The sequence below is a fragment of the Natator depressus genome, chromosome 1 (assembly GCF_965152275.1).
Source record: "Natator depressus isolate rNatDep1 chromosome 1, rNatDep2.hap1, whole genome shotgun sequence".
Classification (NCBI taxonomy): Eukaryota; Metazoa; Chordata; order Testudines; family Cheloniidae; genus Natator; species Natator depressus.
The window spans coordinates 184633235-184648367 of record NC_134234.1 but is presented as its reverse complement, the minus strand read 5'-3'; the positions used below and the strand labels follow the sequence as shown (position 1 = coordinate 184648367).

Genomic DNA, 15133 nt, shown 5'->3' with positions numbered 1-15133 from the left:
TTCCAGGACAAAAGTCCTCTTCTGAGATAAAGAGCCAACTGATAGCTTCAATGTTAACCTTTAACAACAAATGTAATGTTAAAGCATAAGATGCTTGTTTTAATGGACAAACTATCTACATGCACAGCTCTCTGCTGCATTTTGTTTGATAATAATTGTACACTAGTGTCTTTCATCTGAGGAGCTCAAAGAACTTTGATATACAAACTTTAATTGAGCATCACAGCACCCTTCAGAGGTAGAAGTCCTAATATCCCTGTTTTATAAGTGGGCATGATGAAACAGGGAGGCCCAGTGACTTACTCAAGGTCATACAATGAGTCAGTGACAAAGCTGGAAATAGAATTCATAGGTCCTGACTGCTTGTTAGTATCAAATGCAGTCTAATCTTTTTACTTCACAGCCATCTGGACAACAGTGTTAGTCAGGTGTTGTTTGGTTTATGGAGTATAGGAACTTGATCATGACTACAACAGCTTTGCCAGTGACAAAACCTTACATGTGCTGCATGGAAAAATGTTTAAGGTGTCATTCACATTTTAAATAAGACGTTAAAGTAGCACATCTCCTATTGCTTTTCCAGTCTGGATTTCTGTTTTAAATTTCTAGTTCAAAGCTGCAATAGACAAAATAATAATGCAAGATTAACAGGAAGTTTTAAAACTACAACATAACTCACTGTACAATGGCAATATTTCTTGCATAACCATTCTAAAATAGAGTTCAGAATCACTCTACATGCATATAATTTACTATAAAGTATATATTCAAACATACACAACTCCCCAAGTAAAGACTAATTACAGAAACAATAAGGGTCATAATTCTGCCACTGAATACATATATAAAACTTCCTTTAAAGTTAACAGAAGCCATAAACTAATGTGTCTGCAAGCATAATTTGACCCTGAACATTCGTGTGTGTACACGCTGTCGACAGATGGAAACCACTCAGGATACCAGGACTATAGTAATTTGGTCTGAAAAATTTAAATAATGTTAAATACGTACTTTATACACGTTCTGAATACAAAAAGTTTTTTAAAATGTGGAAAATATAAAGTACGAAAACACAGAGCTAAAATTAAGATAATTTTCTGTGAAAGACTGTTCTGTATAATGCATTGTGACAATTATACATGAGCCTCACCATGGTAACCTCCGCACAGTGGGTACTACTCTCAGTGTAGCTCATGGCTGCTCTAAATACAGCCTGCAACTGCCTTATTCTGTCAGTGTGGGGTGAGGAGAAAGCTTATCAAATGCAGGGTTTTTTTGCGGGTGAAATCAATTTATTCAAAGAAAATATGAGCACAAGAAAAGCCTGTGGTTGTGTGCATTTACATTTTGATTGAAAAATATGTACACTTATAAGTAAATAGGTGCTATCCTTGAGTTCATGGAAAGCTGTCAGCACTCGCCATTTGGTATCACAAAATGTCAGTATCCTTACAATACAAGTAGATAGCACTGAGTAAGTCAAAACAGAGTCTGAAACACCTCATCATGAGAAGGGGACAGAAAAGGAGCTTGTGGAATCCTGCCCTGTTCCCCACACCCTCCCCACCACCACCAGCCAGACAAGGGAGGAGATTTCCTCACTTCAGCAGCTGGATAGGAATGGAAAGAAGAGACACTTTCATGAATGGCATTTGAGACGGACACTAAATAATTACAGTGCAATATCCTGACATTGCTTTGGGATGTTTTTCTCAGTGCAAAAATAATGAGTATCACTGAGTCATGAAGCCACCAGCAAATATATTGCTGCATACCACTGGGTGAAATTCTATGGCCTGTATTTTGAAGGTCAGACTAGATTATCGTAGTGGTTCCTTCTGGCTTTAAACATCACAAACCATTCTGGGATATTGAAGACAAGTCCCTCGGACTCCGTTTGCTGTTGCAGTAGTTCAAGACTGAGTACACATGGGCACTCCTTTAAATAAATCATCTAGAGAGCAATAAGAACAGCTAGCAGAGTTTGAAAAAATGGAATTTGGTAAATGTTCAGAGGAAAAAGTGGGGAAAGACATAGCTGCGAAAATACATTAGAATCTCAGAGTAATGAACACCAGAGTTACGAACTGACAGTCAACCACACATCTCATTTGGAACCGGAAGTACACAATCATGCAGCAGCAGAGACCGGGGGGGGGGGGATGATACAGTACATCACTGTGTTAAATGAAAACTACTTAAAAAAAGGGAAAGCAGCATTTTTCTTCATAGAAAAGTTTCAAAGCTGTATTATGTCAATGTTCAGTTGTAAACTTTGGAAAGAACGTTTTGTTCAGAGTTACGAACATTTCAGTGTTACGAAGAGGTGTTTAACTTTGAGGCTCTACTGTAGTGGTAAACTTTCAATAGCTATTTCTTGGCTTTCTTCCTTTATAAAATTCTCATTATAGGGAAGTTGTACATGTTCTGCGATTAAACAGAGAACTTCCATCTCCAGAGCTATTAGCCTATTCACAAGCCCTAACAAACAAGGTAACAGGTAGTTATCAAGGTAGCAAGTAGAAAATCAGTACTGCTAAATTGCTCCCAATTCCTTGCATTCCACTCTGAAGATATATGCCTACAAGACCAGCAGTCCTCTATTTTACAGCAGCACATTTGATGTAAATTGTGGAAAACGTTATGACTATCATTTCATATTGTGCTTTGCCATAAGCAAATGTTATAGGACAAAGTCCACCCTCCATTTCCTGTTAAGCAAAAAAAAGTGAACTTTTATCTCCCTTTGTAATTAGAAAGATCTGGAATTGAAATATTTTCTTCAATCACGTAAAAGGGAAAATTACACTAATAAATCCACTTATTTTCTCAGAAAACTATATCTGTGCAAGACAAGTTCACAAAAGTCCCAGCTTTTCTCTGTGCAATACTAATAGTATAGAGGCATGTTACCTGATCATATTTGGCCTGGTTGGAAGTTAGAGACTAAGGACTCTACTCTGCCATCCGTTAGGAGGCACCTCAGTTTTCGTGTAAATTGAAGGTAATCAGCAAAAATTGTATTGAACATGTAAAACTGTTTATAGACTCAGGGGAAAAAAAAAGTATAAAGCTTTAAAAATATAATTAGCAATATATTTTAATGGAGTCTGATAATCATTCAGACTCGCATATCCTGAGAATTTTGAAGTCCCTTCCTGATTCCAGCTGTCAAGCAATCTGCATCATGATCTCTCCCCAGGCTCCACTCCATTCCTCACTATACCCAACTATAACCTCCCAATTCCAGGAAAAGCAGATCAATAGTGACAAAATATAAAGACAGTAGTGGTCATTCTAAGACATATTTTGGGGGGAAAACTTAAAGATGTTTCCTTCTAAGTGACAGGGTCAAAATGTAATCTATTTCAGGGGACAGGAACGAGTTCTATACTGAGGCTCACAACAACAAAGCCACAATCACCAGGTGGCTTTAGATGCAATGGTGAAAACCCTAAATAGTGAAAATACCAGTCTACAAAAAGCTCAAGGAGTCTGCCCAAGGAAGAGCTAAGTAAGAACCCAATAAGAATCCTCAGGATTAGGCCAATGACTTTTAGAGAACACCAGCAACCATTCCATAGGCCAAGTTACACAATTTCTTTGTCCCGTAGGATGTTTCGTGTTTAATAGACTATACTGAATTTTACAGAAGGAGCACAAAGTTTTCCCAATCCCCTGAGAAGGAGTCAGGCACAATATCTGCACTGACTTGCAAGGAACTGGGGAGCCAAGTGCTCAAAACTGCCTGGCGATGGGGCAAGATTATGGCCCTGCCCCCTTCTACCCCCACCTGCTGAACTGGCCAGGAGCACTGGTCTGGCACTGACACAAGGGCTGCATGTGCACATACCCTAAAGATATATCAGAGGGTCTCCGCAGGTCCACATTCCCCAAAGCATTTTGCAATAAGCATAATGTCTGGGAGACTGCCAGGTGTGAGTCGCCCTTCCTCAACTCTCCACACCTGCAAATGTAGGCAATGGCTTAAAGAAACAATACCGCCCTTAAACAGTGACCACCCATCACTGAACTGCAGCCAGTGCTGAGGTGAAACACCAAGCGAAGAAAATCATGTTCCATTTGAAACTACAGGATTAAATACAAGTAGGCAGACGTTAACCACCCCACACAGGAATGTGGCTTGAATAGTGGGATTATGAAATCATGATAAACGCGATGAGATATTCAGTGACCAGAAGTGGACATAAAAGATGGTAATACCAAGAGCACAGTCTGCTCTAACAGCAAGCTAACAAAATCAGAGGGAAAAGTACCATATACTGAAGCACCAACAACTTCCTGCACCAGCTAGCAGTTCTTTGGAGATTTCCCATCAAAATGCGGCTGCCACCTGATATCGTTTAATTTAAGAGATCTGAATGATTATATGGATCCAGAATACAGTCAGCTTTTTATTCTGCTGACCATCAGATAGGAGATAAATCCTCTAACAAACTATTTCCTCACCCAGATTCCCAATCCACCACAGTTCTAATGACATTAACTTTTTCTTCTAGTGGTCCTAAGATCACAGTAGGAAAGTCATTGTCTTAAATAAGTGATCATAAAGTAGGTTTACCTTTAAGTTTTAGATAAACAGATATATTTATTTCTATTGTATATAAAAAACAACTGATTTTGTAAGAGGAAATCTCCACACATCAGCACAACAGCATAAACACTATGGAAGAACGCAACTATTAGAAAGTTCTACTCCATTTATGCAATGACCTATTCTAAGATGCAAGGCAGTTCTAAGGGAAAGCAAACCAGCATGGAAAGATAACAAGGAAACTTCCAAACCTTGCCTGATTTCTGGGACCAAAGCATCTTGAAGGTTCATGGTTTCATTTTTATCAACTCATCACTTCTGGGTTCCATCTGTGACTGGAACAGACATGCCTCTTTCTGAGCTTTCTAGTCATGTTTTGAAGATTTAAGGGCTGAAATAAGCATCCAAATCTTCTGAAGCTCACCCTTCAGGGTGGGAGGGTCCCAGAACTCAGGCTCCCGCCCAAGCCCGGAAGTCTACACAGTAATGAAACAGCCCTGCATCCCGAGTCAGCGCGCATGGGCCAGCCATGGGCTTTTCTTCGCTGTGTAGACACTCCCAGAGGAGACATGGGACCATTGATTACAGAAGTAAGGTGATCTTAAGACACAGCAAAAATGGCACATTTGCACAAGTTGCAGCTTTCAACCAACAGGCTGAGGTAACAGGTGGGGGCTGCAGTGCAGCCCACTGCCCCAGCCCCAATTTGGATGGATTTTTTCTTCCTCAGCATCTGCACGTCCTCTACGTAAGGCAGGCTACTTTGGCTTCATCTGGTTAAACGCAAGTTTCACCCAAAAGGTAACTCCCCTTAATGGGCCAAGAGGAGTGCACCATCTGTAAACACCAGTTTAAAACCTGATTTGCAATTTTACTTTTGATTAAAAAACATTTTCTGAATTCACTTACAATGTGTCAGAGTGGAGTACGACTTTTATGTTAAAAACATCAAATTGGTGGTAAGGGCAGATTTTTAAAAATAAATTTACACTAGTTTTGCAGAAGATATAATTTTAACTGAGTATTATGGGATTTCCAATGCAGGTCTGCTTAAGGAATTCTAATTTATGAAGATGAACAGCATGTTTATCATCATGAACTGATATTAAAAAGGAAGTCTGCATTGCAGTGAACTATGGCTGGGTATAGCATATTTCCTATCACACGCACCCTGTTGCTCATCAAGTGACACGGATCCAAGCTGTTTGTTAACCACAGAGGAAGGAGAATCTGAAACAAAAATGAGATTTCAACTTAAAATATAAGCAGCAGAAAACTGCATAGCAATGTCATGATCATATGTTAGTTTAAAATAAATAAAGTAGCAATGTAAGAAAGCATTTGGGCTTGTTTCTTAAGTGGCCAGTAATTTATAATGCATTTTTCAGCTGTGCTACAGGAGCAAAGCTACATGCTTCAGACCATGACACATTCCTTTAGGCAAGCATTTAGTATTTTCCCTAAAAGTATGCTGACAAGATATCAAAGAAGCTGTGCTTTTCCCTTCCAGTTTCAGGCATGTTAACCTATACTATAATTGTACCCAAAGACTTATTGTTGCAAGGATCTCAATATATTTATTGGCTTTTTCAAGGCAATGCTAGTTGGGATCAGATAACTGAGCTTAAATCAAGATGATGAACTATAATATATACCTAGAACTTTTATTGTGCCAGGAATAACACCTGAAGAGTCATGACTCTTAAATTCCATGCTCCCATCACCAAACTCAACTGCATCTTAAATTAGAGAGAGAGAAGGTATGCCCCTGGCCCCGAGTCATAAGAATAAATGTGATCTAAAACTTCACAGAAATTTCAGATAATATTTTGCACTTCAACAGGAGAATATGCAACATTAGACCAGTGTCTTCAAATATGGCTTTAAGAATTCAAGAATTTTTAAAGCACCTATCACCATAGAATTTAAGAGCTGAGAAGGGTTTCCAAATAGAGCAACAAACGTGTGGGGTTTTTTTAATGTGGCCTTTAAATTCTAAAAGCACAAAATCATTTCAAGTTCATATACTGAATAATTCAACAGCTCTAATTAATTAATTAAAATTAAAAATTAAAAAGACTTAAATTCTCAGTTATCAAATAGCACCATGGCAAGACGACTTATATGAAGATTCAATTTATAATGGAATAGGATCACAAAAGATTTTTCTGTAAGACATCATCAGTTGATAGTTATCACTTTCTATGTATTTCATAGCGGACAGACTACTGATGCAAAAATTAAACATCTTCTGTGAAAGCTGTTTCCCTTGTCATCTCTAAAAAGAACATAGATCTTATTTCTGTGACATTCCTAATTCCAGGTGATGCACATAAATTAGTTCAGTATTTGAAATAAAGTAATAACGACTACGCTATTTATTCCTAGAGCCCTGCGCAGATACAAAAATGTGTATCCGCATCCGATCTCCAAAAATTGTCTGCCGATATCCACATCTGCGGATGCGGATATCCTCAGATATCCATGATTTGCAGAGTTCTACTTATCATGACTGAGCTGAGGCTCCGAGGCGCACCCCCCCGCCGGAGCTGGTTCAGGGAGAGCCGCATGGGCAGCTGTGGGAGTCGTGGACCCTCCACCTGCCCTCAGCTGGGCGGGGAGCCTGGGACACGGCCAGGGGCTGCTTCAGCCCACCCACACACACACCCCCTCCCCCCGCACCCTGGGTAGGTGGAGGGTCCACTGCGGCTCCCCATGGCTCGGCTCCACGCTGGTCTGGCCGGGAGGTGGGGCCTCATAGGGGAAAGAAGAGGGGCAAAAGGAAGGGGGGAGGGTCCGCCCCTGTGAAGAGTGGATGGGCAAGGCCCACCCCCCATTCCAGCTCTGTGGTAACCTGTGGAGCTGCCCAGGGGCTGCTTAGGCCCCTCACCCAGGGCAGGTGGAGGGTCCACAGCAGCTCCCCACAGCTGCCTGCTCAGCAGTTATGATGGCCGGGCTTCGGCTCCAAGCTCCCGCTGCCACCCCCGGCCACAGCCGGATCGGGGAGAGTCATGCTGGCAGCTGTGGGGAGACACAGTGGACTCTCCACCTGCTGTGGAAAATAAAAGTGGCTCAAAAGGTATCTTTGCCCACCAGCGTCCCAGTCGTATACATAATTCTATCCTCTCCACAACACCTGTCAGGCTCTTGCCTCATGAAATTGAGCAAAATGTTATACTCCTGTGTCCTATCGATCTACACCTAAACCAGGTCCAGATTTCACCCAACCCAAACAGAACTCTCATTTGCGTGGTCTTCAGTAAAACTATATGGTCTGAAAGTTGCTCTCTCCAGTGAAGAAGCTGTTATCTGTGAAAACACGCCAGGCTCCTGAGGTAGCACTATGGCTGCTCTGCAGTTTCCTAGTGTCAGACTGGCTAGGGAGAGTAGAAGTGTGTTTCAAGTGCTAGTATTAATTCATTCTGACAGTTCATGACCTGCTATTAATTTGTTACTTTTTAAGACCTAAATAATGAATAACTTGAAGGCAGGTGCTCAGTGTGGTGCAGGCAGCAAGGCAAACATAAGAACATAAGAATGGCCATACTGGGTCAGACCAAAGGTCCATCCAGCCCAGCATTGTGTCTACCAACAGTGGCCAATGCCAGGTGCCCCAGAGGGAGTGAACCTAACAGGTAATGATCAAGTTATCTCTCTCCTGCCATCCATCTCCACCCTCTGACAAACAGAGGTTAGGGACACCATTCTTTCCCCATCCTGGCTAATAGCCATTAATGGACTTAACCTCCATGAATTTATCCAGTTCTCTTTTAAACCCTATTATAGTTCTAGCTTTTACAACCTCCTCAGGCTAGGAGTTCCACAGGTTGACTGTGCGCTGAGTGGAGAACTTCCTTTTATTTGTTTTAAACCTGCTGCCCATTAATTTCATTTGGTGGCCCCTAGTTCTTATATTATGGGAACAAGTAAATAACTTTTCCTTATTCACTTTCTCCACACCACTCATGATTTTATATATCTCTATCATATCCCCCCTTAGTCTCCTCTTTTCCAAGCTGAAAAGTCCTAGTCTCTTTTATCTCTCCTCATATGGGACCTGTTCCAAACCCCTAATCATTTTAGTTGCCCTTCTCTGAACCTTTTCTAAAGCCAGTATATCTTTTTTGAGATGAGACCACATCTGTACACAGTATTCAAGATGTGGGCGTCCCATGGATTTATATAAGGACAGTAAGATATTCTCCATCTTATTCTCTATCCCTTTTTTAATGATTCCTAACATCCTGTTTGCTTTTTTGACTGCCGCTGCACACTGCGTGGACGTCTTCAGAGAACTATCCATGATAAGATCTCTTTCCTGATTATTTGTAGCTAAATTAGCCCCCATCATATTGTATGCATAGTTGGGGTTATTTTTTCCAATGTGCATTACTTTACATTTATCCACAGTAAATTTCATTTGCCATTTTGTTGCCTAATCACTTAGTTTTGTGAGATCTTTTTGAAGTTCTTCACAGTCTGCTTTGGTCTTAATTATCTTGAGCAGTTTAGTATAGACTGCAAACTTTGCCACCTCACTGTTTACCCCTTTCTCCAGATCATTTATGAGTAAGTTGAATAGGATTGATCCTAGGACTGACCCTTGGGGAACACCACTAGTTACCCCTCTCCATTCTGAAAATTTACCATTTATTCCTACTCTTTGTTCCCTGTCTTTTCACCAGTTCTCAATCCATGAAAGGATCTTCCCTCTTATCCCATGAAAACTTAATTTACGTACGAGCCTTTGGAGAGGGACCTTGTCAAAGGCTTTCTGGAAATCTAAGTACACTGTGTCCACTGGATCCCCCTTGTCCACGTTTGTTGACCCCTTCAAAGAACTCTAATAGATTAGTAAAACATGATTTCCCTTTACAGAAACCATGTTGACTTTTGCCCAACAATTTATGTTCTTCTATGTGTCTGACAATTTTATTCTTTACTATTGTTTCAATTAATTTGCCCGGTACTGACGTTAGACTTACCGGTCTGCAATTGCCAGGATCACCTCTAGAGCCGCCCTTAAATATTGGCGTTACATTAGCTATCTTCCAATAATTGGGTACAGAAGCTGATTTAAAGGACAGGTTACAAATCATAGTTAATAGTTCAGCAATTTCACATTTGAGTTCTTTCAGAACACTTGGGTGAATGCCATCTGGTCCCAGTCACTTGTTACTGTTAAGTTTCTCAATTAATTCCAAAACCTCCTCTAGTGACACTTCAATCTGTGACAATTCCTCAGACTTGTCACCTAAAAAGGATGGCTCAGGTTTGGGAATCTCCCTAACATCCTCAGCCATGAAGACTGAAGCAAAGAATTCATTTAGTTTCTCCGCAATGACTTTGTCGTCTTTAAGTGCTCCTTTTGTATCTCGATCGTCCAGGGGCCCCACTGGTTGCTTAGCAGGCTTCCTGCTTCTGATGTACTTAAAAAAAAACATTTTATTATCTTTTGAGTTTTTGGTTAGCCGTTCTTCAAACTCCTTTTTGGCTTTTCTTATTACATTTTTACACTTAGTTTGGCAGTGTTTATGCGCCTTTCTATTTACCTCACTTGGATTTGACTTCCACTTTTTAAAAGATGCCTTTTTATCTCTCACTGCTTCTTCAAAGGTGCTTATTGTGTGTAAGGTTTCAGAGTAGCAGCCGTGTTAGTCTGTATCCGCAAAGAGAACAGCAGTACTTGTGGCACCTTAGAGACTAACAAATTTATTTGAGCATAAGCTTTCGTGAGCTACAGCCCACTTCATCGGATGCATAGAATGGAACATATACTAAGAAGATACACACACATATATACAGAGAACATGAAAAGGTGGAAGCAGCCATACCAACTGTAAGAGGCTAATTAATTAAGATGAGCTATTATCAGCAGGAGAAAAAAACTTTTGTAGTGATAATCAAGATGTTCCATTTAGACCGTTGACAAGCAGGTGTGAGGATACTTAACATAGAGAAATAGATTCAATATGTGTAATGACCCAGCCACTCCCAGTCTCTATTCAAACCCAAGTTAATGGTATCTAGAATGGTATCAAAAAAATAAATGGACACAAATCTGACATCAGGAACCATAACATTCAAAAACTGGTAGGAGAACGCTTCAACCTCTCTGGCCACTCAGTAAAAGATTTAAGGGTGGCAATTTTGCAGCAGAAAAGCTTCAAAAACAGACTCCAACAGGAAACTGCTGAGCTTGAATTAATATGCAAACTAGATACCCCCCCCCCATCCCCATTTTTGTGCACCACCGGATCCTGAAGTGCCAAGATCTCAAGAGAATACATGTCCACTCAGTATTGCATGTCCACTCACAAGCAGGAAGTATTGAAAATATATAGCTCTTGCATTCAGGAGGGAAGAGATTTCCCACCTAAATCAAAACAATTTCATGCGAAGAAACCAGGAGAAGAAACTGGGGAATGCAGGAAAAGATGCAAGTTCAAGACATATCCTGGTCTAATAATTTCCATTTCCAATGCCCAGCAGGCTAGAATGCTTCAAATCAAGGTGATTTAAATCACCAAGTAGAAAGCCTCAAGTTAAAGAATTGATTTTAATCTACTTTTCCATTTGTACTTCAGTTATTTTCTAAAGAAAGATGTATTCTCATTAAAGACATTAAATTGCGTTGATTTAAAACTAAATAGAGCCTTTAGCTAGATTCGGTACATCTTTTTGCTACCTAGCAGGGTGCACTATAACTTTATAAATTTATTTAAGCAATCATATAGTTTAATATTTTCAGATTCTTATTAATTGTACATTTTTAGTATGTTAGAAAATGGTGAATGATATATTGCTTATTTCATAGATAACTTACTCTTCGCTCATGATGTGTGTCAAGCTGCATTAGGATGGTAACTGGAATTTAATTAAACCCACAAAATAGCATATAAAATTTATTGTTAACAAACAAAACAAGCCCTCAAACACAGTACATGACCTACTGTGCCATCTTTATAAAGCTCGACTCAAAAGACAGATGTTTTCCCCCCCCATTCTATCTTTACTTAGAAAAGCAGCCTTTAACTCAAAAGTTTTTGATAGGAGGCTCATGGAGTCAGCATATTTATTTTTTATTTTAAATGTTTTAAAAGATTATAGTAAATTTAGGTCTTAATATATTTTGTATTAAAATTCAGTTTTCATTTTAAACAGATTTATAAAAACACATATCACAGAATCATAGAATATCAGGGTTGGAATGGACCTCAGGAGATCATCTAGTCCAACCCCCTGCTCAAAGCAGGACCAATCCCCAATTTTTGCCCCAGATCCCTAAATGGCCCCCTCAAGGATTGAACTCACAATCCTGGGTTTAGCAGGCCAATGCTCAAACCACTGAGCTATCCCTCCCCCCTTCAACAAGAAAAATGTATTAATATTTAAACAACAAACTCAAAAATCTGGTTTAAATTAAAAATATCAAATTTAAAATCAGGTGTTGAGAGCTGCTAAGCGCACCCCCAGGGAGATAAGGGACAGACTTAACATCTTTAAAGAGAGAGGGTATTTCAGCATGCTGGGGATACCAGTCAGGTTGTTTGCTTGAATGTGTTGAGCTCGTATTAGTGCAAGGAATTATTTGCAAGCCTCTTGGACTGCTTTCAGTTCAAACAGGTTTATGTGCATCCTGGACTCCCAAGGAGTCCACATTGTTGGGATAGGGCACCCATCTTGACAGGCATACAGCACAACTAAAGAAGCATGTGTGATTGAAGTTTTCTCAGGTGGAGGGGGAATGAAAAGGGCTCCCACATACATACGGTCTCTGTTCTCCTACCAAGTTAGAGGATCTCTCACCCTGGGAAGGAGGGAGACTAACATTTACATGTTTTCCCTAGTTGGTCCCAAACAGTCAGAAACAAGGCCTATAGGCAACAGAGGTACAGTCTTGCAAAGGGCATCACATAAGTGCAGGATGCCATGTGACATAAGAGGATGAGGCATTAACAAACCAAAGTTTGTGGGCTCTGTTTGAGCTGAGTAGCAAGATTCTTTATGGATTGAAATGTGTCATCAGGGAGTTATGCTTTGATGCTGAAAGAGTCCAAAGTTGCTCCAATAAACTACGATCTGTGTAAGAACTAAAACAGACTTTTCTGTGTTGACACAGAGTCCCAGTGATGCTAGTGAACAGGGATGAAGTTGTTCTTGATACCTCCTGATAAGATTTCTATGTCAATAGACCAGGGGTCCCCAACACAGTGCGCGCTGGGGCATTTTTGTGCGCCCACAGGACACCCAGCCACCGAAATGTGTTGCCGTTTCCCGGCAGCATTTTGGCGGCGGCGCTTCTTGCCGCTGCCGCTTCTCGGCGGCAGCATTTCAGCGGCGGGGTGTCCGGCACCTGCCACAGTCTTCTGGGAATAGCAAGAAAGGTTGGGGACCGCTGCAATAGACAATTGCCTAGGTAGGGAAAGACTGATGATCCGTAGCATCAAAAGTGCGCTGCTACAACTGACACTACCTTTGGTGCTGTTGCTAAGTCAGAGGGGAGCACCCTATATGTATAATGGTCCAGACCTACAACGAACCTTAGGAAATTCCCGTGAAAGGGGTAAGAAAATATTTTGAGTAAATCCCTTCCACTGATGTTGAGCGGGTACTGGCTCCATGCCTCCCTGGTGGAGGAGAAAGTTTACCTCTTTAATAAGTATCTTCTTGTGAGAGTGGCCCCTGAAGAGGGATAGGGAAGGGGAATTCTACGACAGAACTGGAATGAATGAATGTCAAGAATCCATTTGTCTGTTACCATCCACCATGCATGGGAAAAGCAAATTAGGCAGCCACCAAAATGGGTCTCTCAGTTCTCAGATGAAGCAGGTGGCAACTGGGTTGGTTCTCAGCTCTCGAAGATTTCCATCAAAAGACTTTCTTAACAGGAGGCTGTGATTGGAAGGAGATGGAGCATTATGCTTGGTCTTCTGGGTCCTGTTTTTAAATGTGACTGTTCATATCCCATCTTCCTCTGATGGTAAAGGGGTTGTGGTGCTGGCCTGTGGTTGTATGCTTGTGGTCTATGAAATTCTCTCTCAAGTGCTGGAGTATATGTCTCCAGGGAGCAGAAGGTTGCCCTTCAGTCCTTCATACAGTGTGATGTCTTGTCATGTTTTCACTGAATAGTTATCAAAGTTACCACCTGTCCTCCATTGTAGACTGAACTTCCCTGGGAAATCTCAACGAATGAAGTCAGGATTCTTGACACACGATAGCCATCGTCATTGATTGCGAGGCTGTGTCAGTTGAATTTACTGTGGCATGGAGAGAATGCAACCAACTTACGCTCCTCAATAAGAGCTTGAAAAAGTGCTCTACCCCCTGTGGGAGACTGTCGATTACTTGCTGCAATTCACCAAATTTACAAAGTCACATTTACAAATTAATGCCTAGTAATTAGCAATCCAGAACTGCAGGCTGGTTGAGATAAAGACCTGTCTCCCAAGGCATTCCAAATATCTAGCCTCCCTGGCAGAGGACATAGAGTATGATTGATGTTACCTACTCCTTTCAGTGGTAGCTTGTAACAACTAAAGAATTTGGGACAGGATGTAGAAATAAAAACTCCGTGCCCTTGTCTGATACAAAGTATCTTAATTAAACACACAAAATAGCATATAACATTTATTGTTATTAAACAAAACAAGCCCTTAAACACAGTACATGACCTCTTAGGAGTGGAGCACATTACTGGCATATGCCAGACAGCTTTGTCGGGCTCCAACATGGACTTCATTAATACCTTATTTGGCCCAACACTCTAAGATACCCAGGGGCTTGTGAGGTATCTCTTCCAGCGGGACCTAGAGTGTGTCGGCAACCTCCTTAAGTCCTGAAACTGCCTGTAGTCATCAGGTGGAGAAGGCGAGGCTGGAACAACTGCCTCAACAGGAGCTGAAGATATTTCTGTTGAGACCAACAGTAAAAGCTGGATCCAGCTCTTCTCCCTCCTCTTTCACGGGCTCCTGAGGAAGTTCAAGCTCCTCTCGGAGAGGAAGATGTTGTAACTTTTGATGGGCCCAAACTGATTCGGTGTAGCATTTGTACGAATCCCATGGCCCCCAATAAGACCGAGAGGGGAATCAAATATCGGTGCAATCTTGTGAGATTCTGAGAGTGCCAAAGAAATTCTGAATCTTCTGACTGGCTAACATTCTGTCTCTGAGGGTCCCTCAGTGACATCCAGCTCCCCTGAGGAGAAAAAGGTAGATGCTACTTCAAACAGCAGTGCCGTCAGAACCGTGGATGCTGACCTCCCACAGCTAGTGGACAGGATAGGAATGAGCTTCTCCTTTCATACCATCCCTGGACTGATGGAGTCAGGATCAACTTAGTAAAGACTGCATCCAATAAAATGGGAAACTCAGGATTTGGAAGAATGATAATGCCCTCTGGGGTCATATCTGTCTCCACTTGTGGAGGGTTGAGGGACTGTTCTCCCTATGCATCGTCTGAGCTGGTGTAGATAGACCTGTCCATGCTGATGCCTCTTTGTTGGGACATGGCAGTGGATTTCTCTCTAGGTTTCTGAGAGTGTTTCCTACCTTCACGATGAGCCTGAGGCGGCCTTGG

At 41.3% G+C, this 15133-nt stretch overlaps 1 protein-coding gene across 6 annotated transcripts in view; it reads right to left on the bottom strand.

Moving 5' to 3' along the window:
- DCAF6 (DDB1 and CUL4 associated factor 6) overlaps nt 1-15133 on the bottom strand; it is a 159469-nt gene that overhangs the window by 52700 nt on the left and 91636 nt on the right. For 4 of the 6 annotated variants that reach the window (XM_074972256.1, XM_074972278.1, XM_074972258.1 and 1 more), the window contains one exon: nt 5726-5785. The exons of the other annotated variants lie outside the window; for them this stretch is intronic. In XM_074972256.1, the coding sequence (XP_074828357.1) occupies nt 5726-5785 (60 nt within the window). The remainder of the gene's footprint in view (nt 1-5725; nt 5786-15133) is intronic. 6 annotated transcript variants of the gene reach the window in all.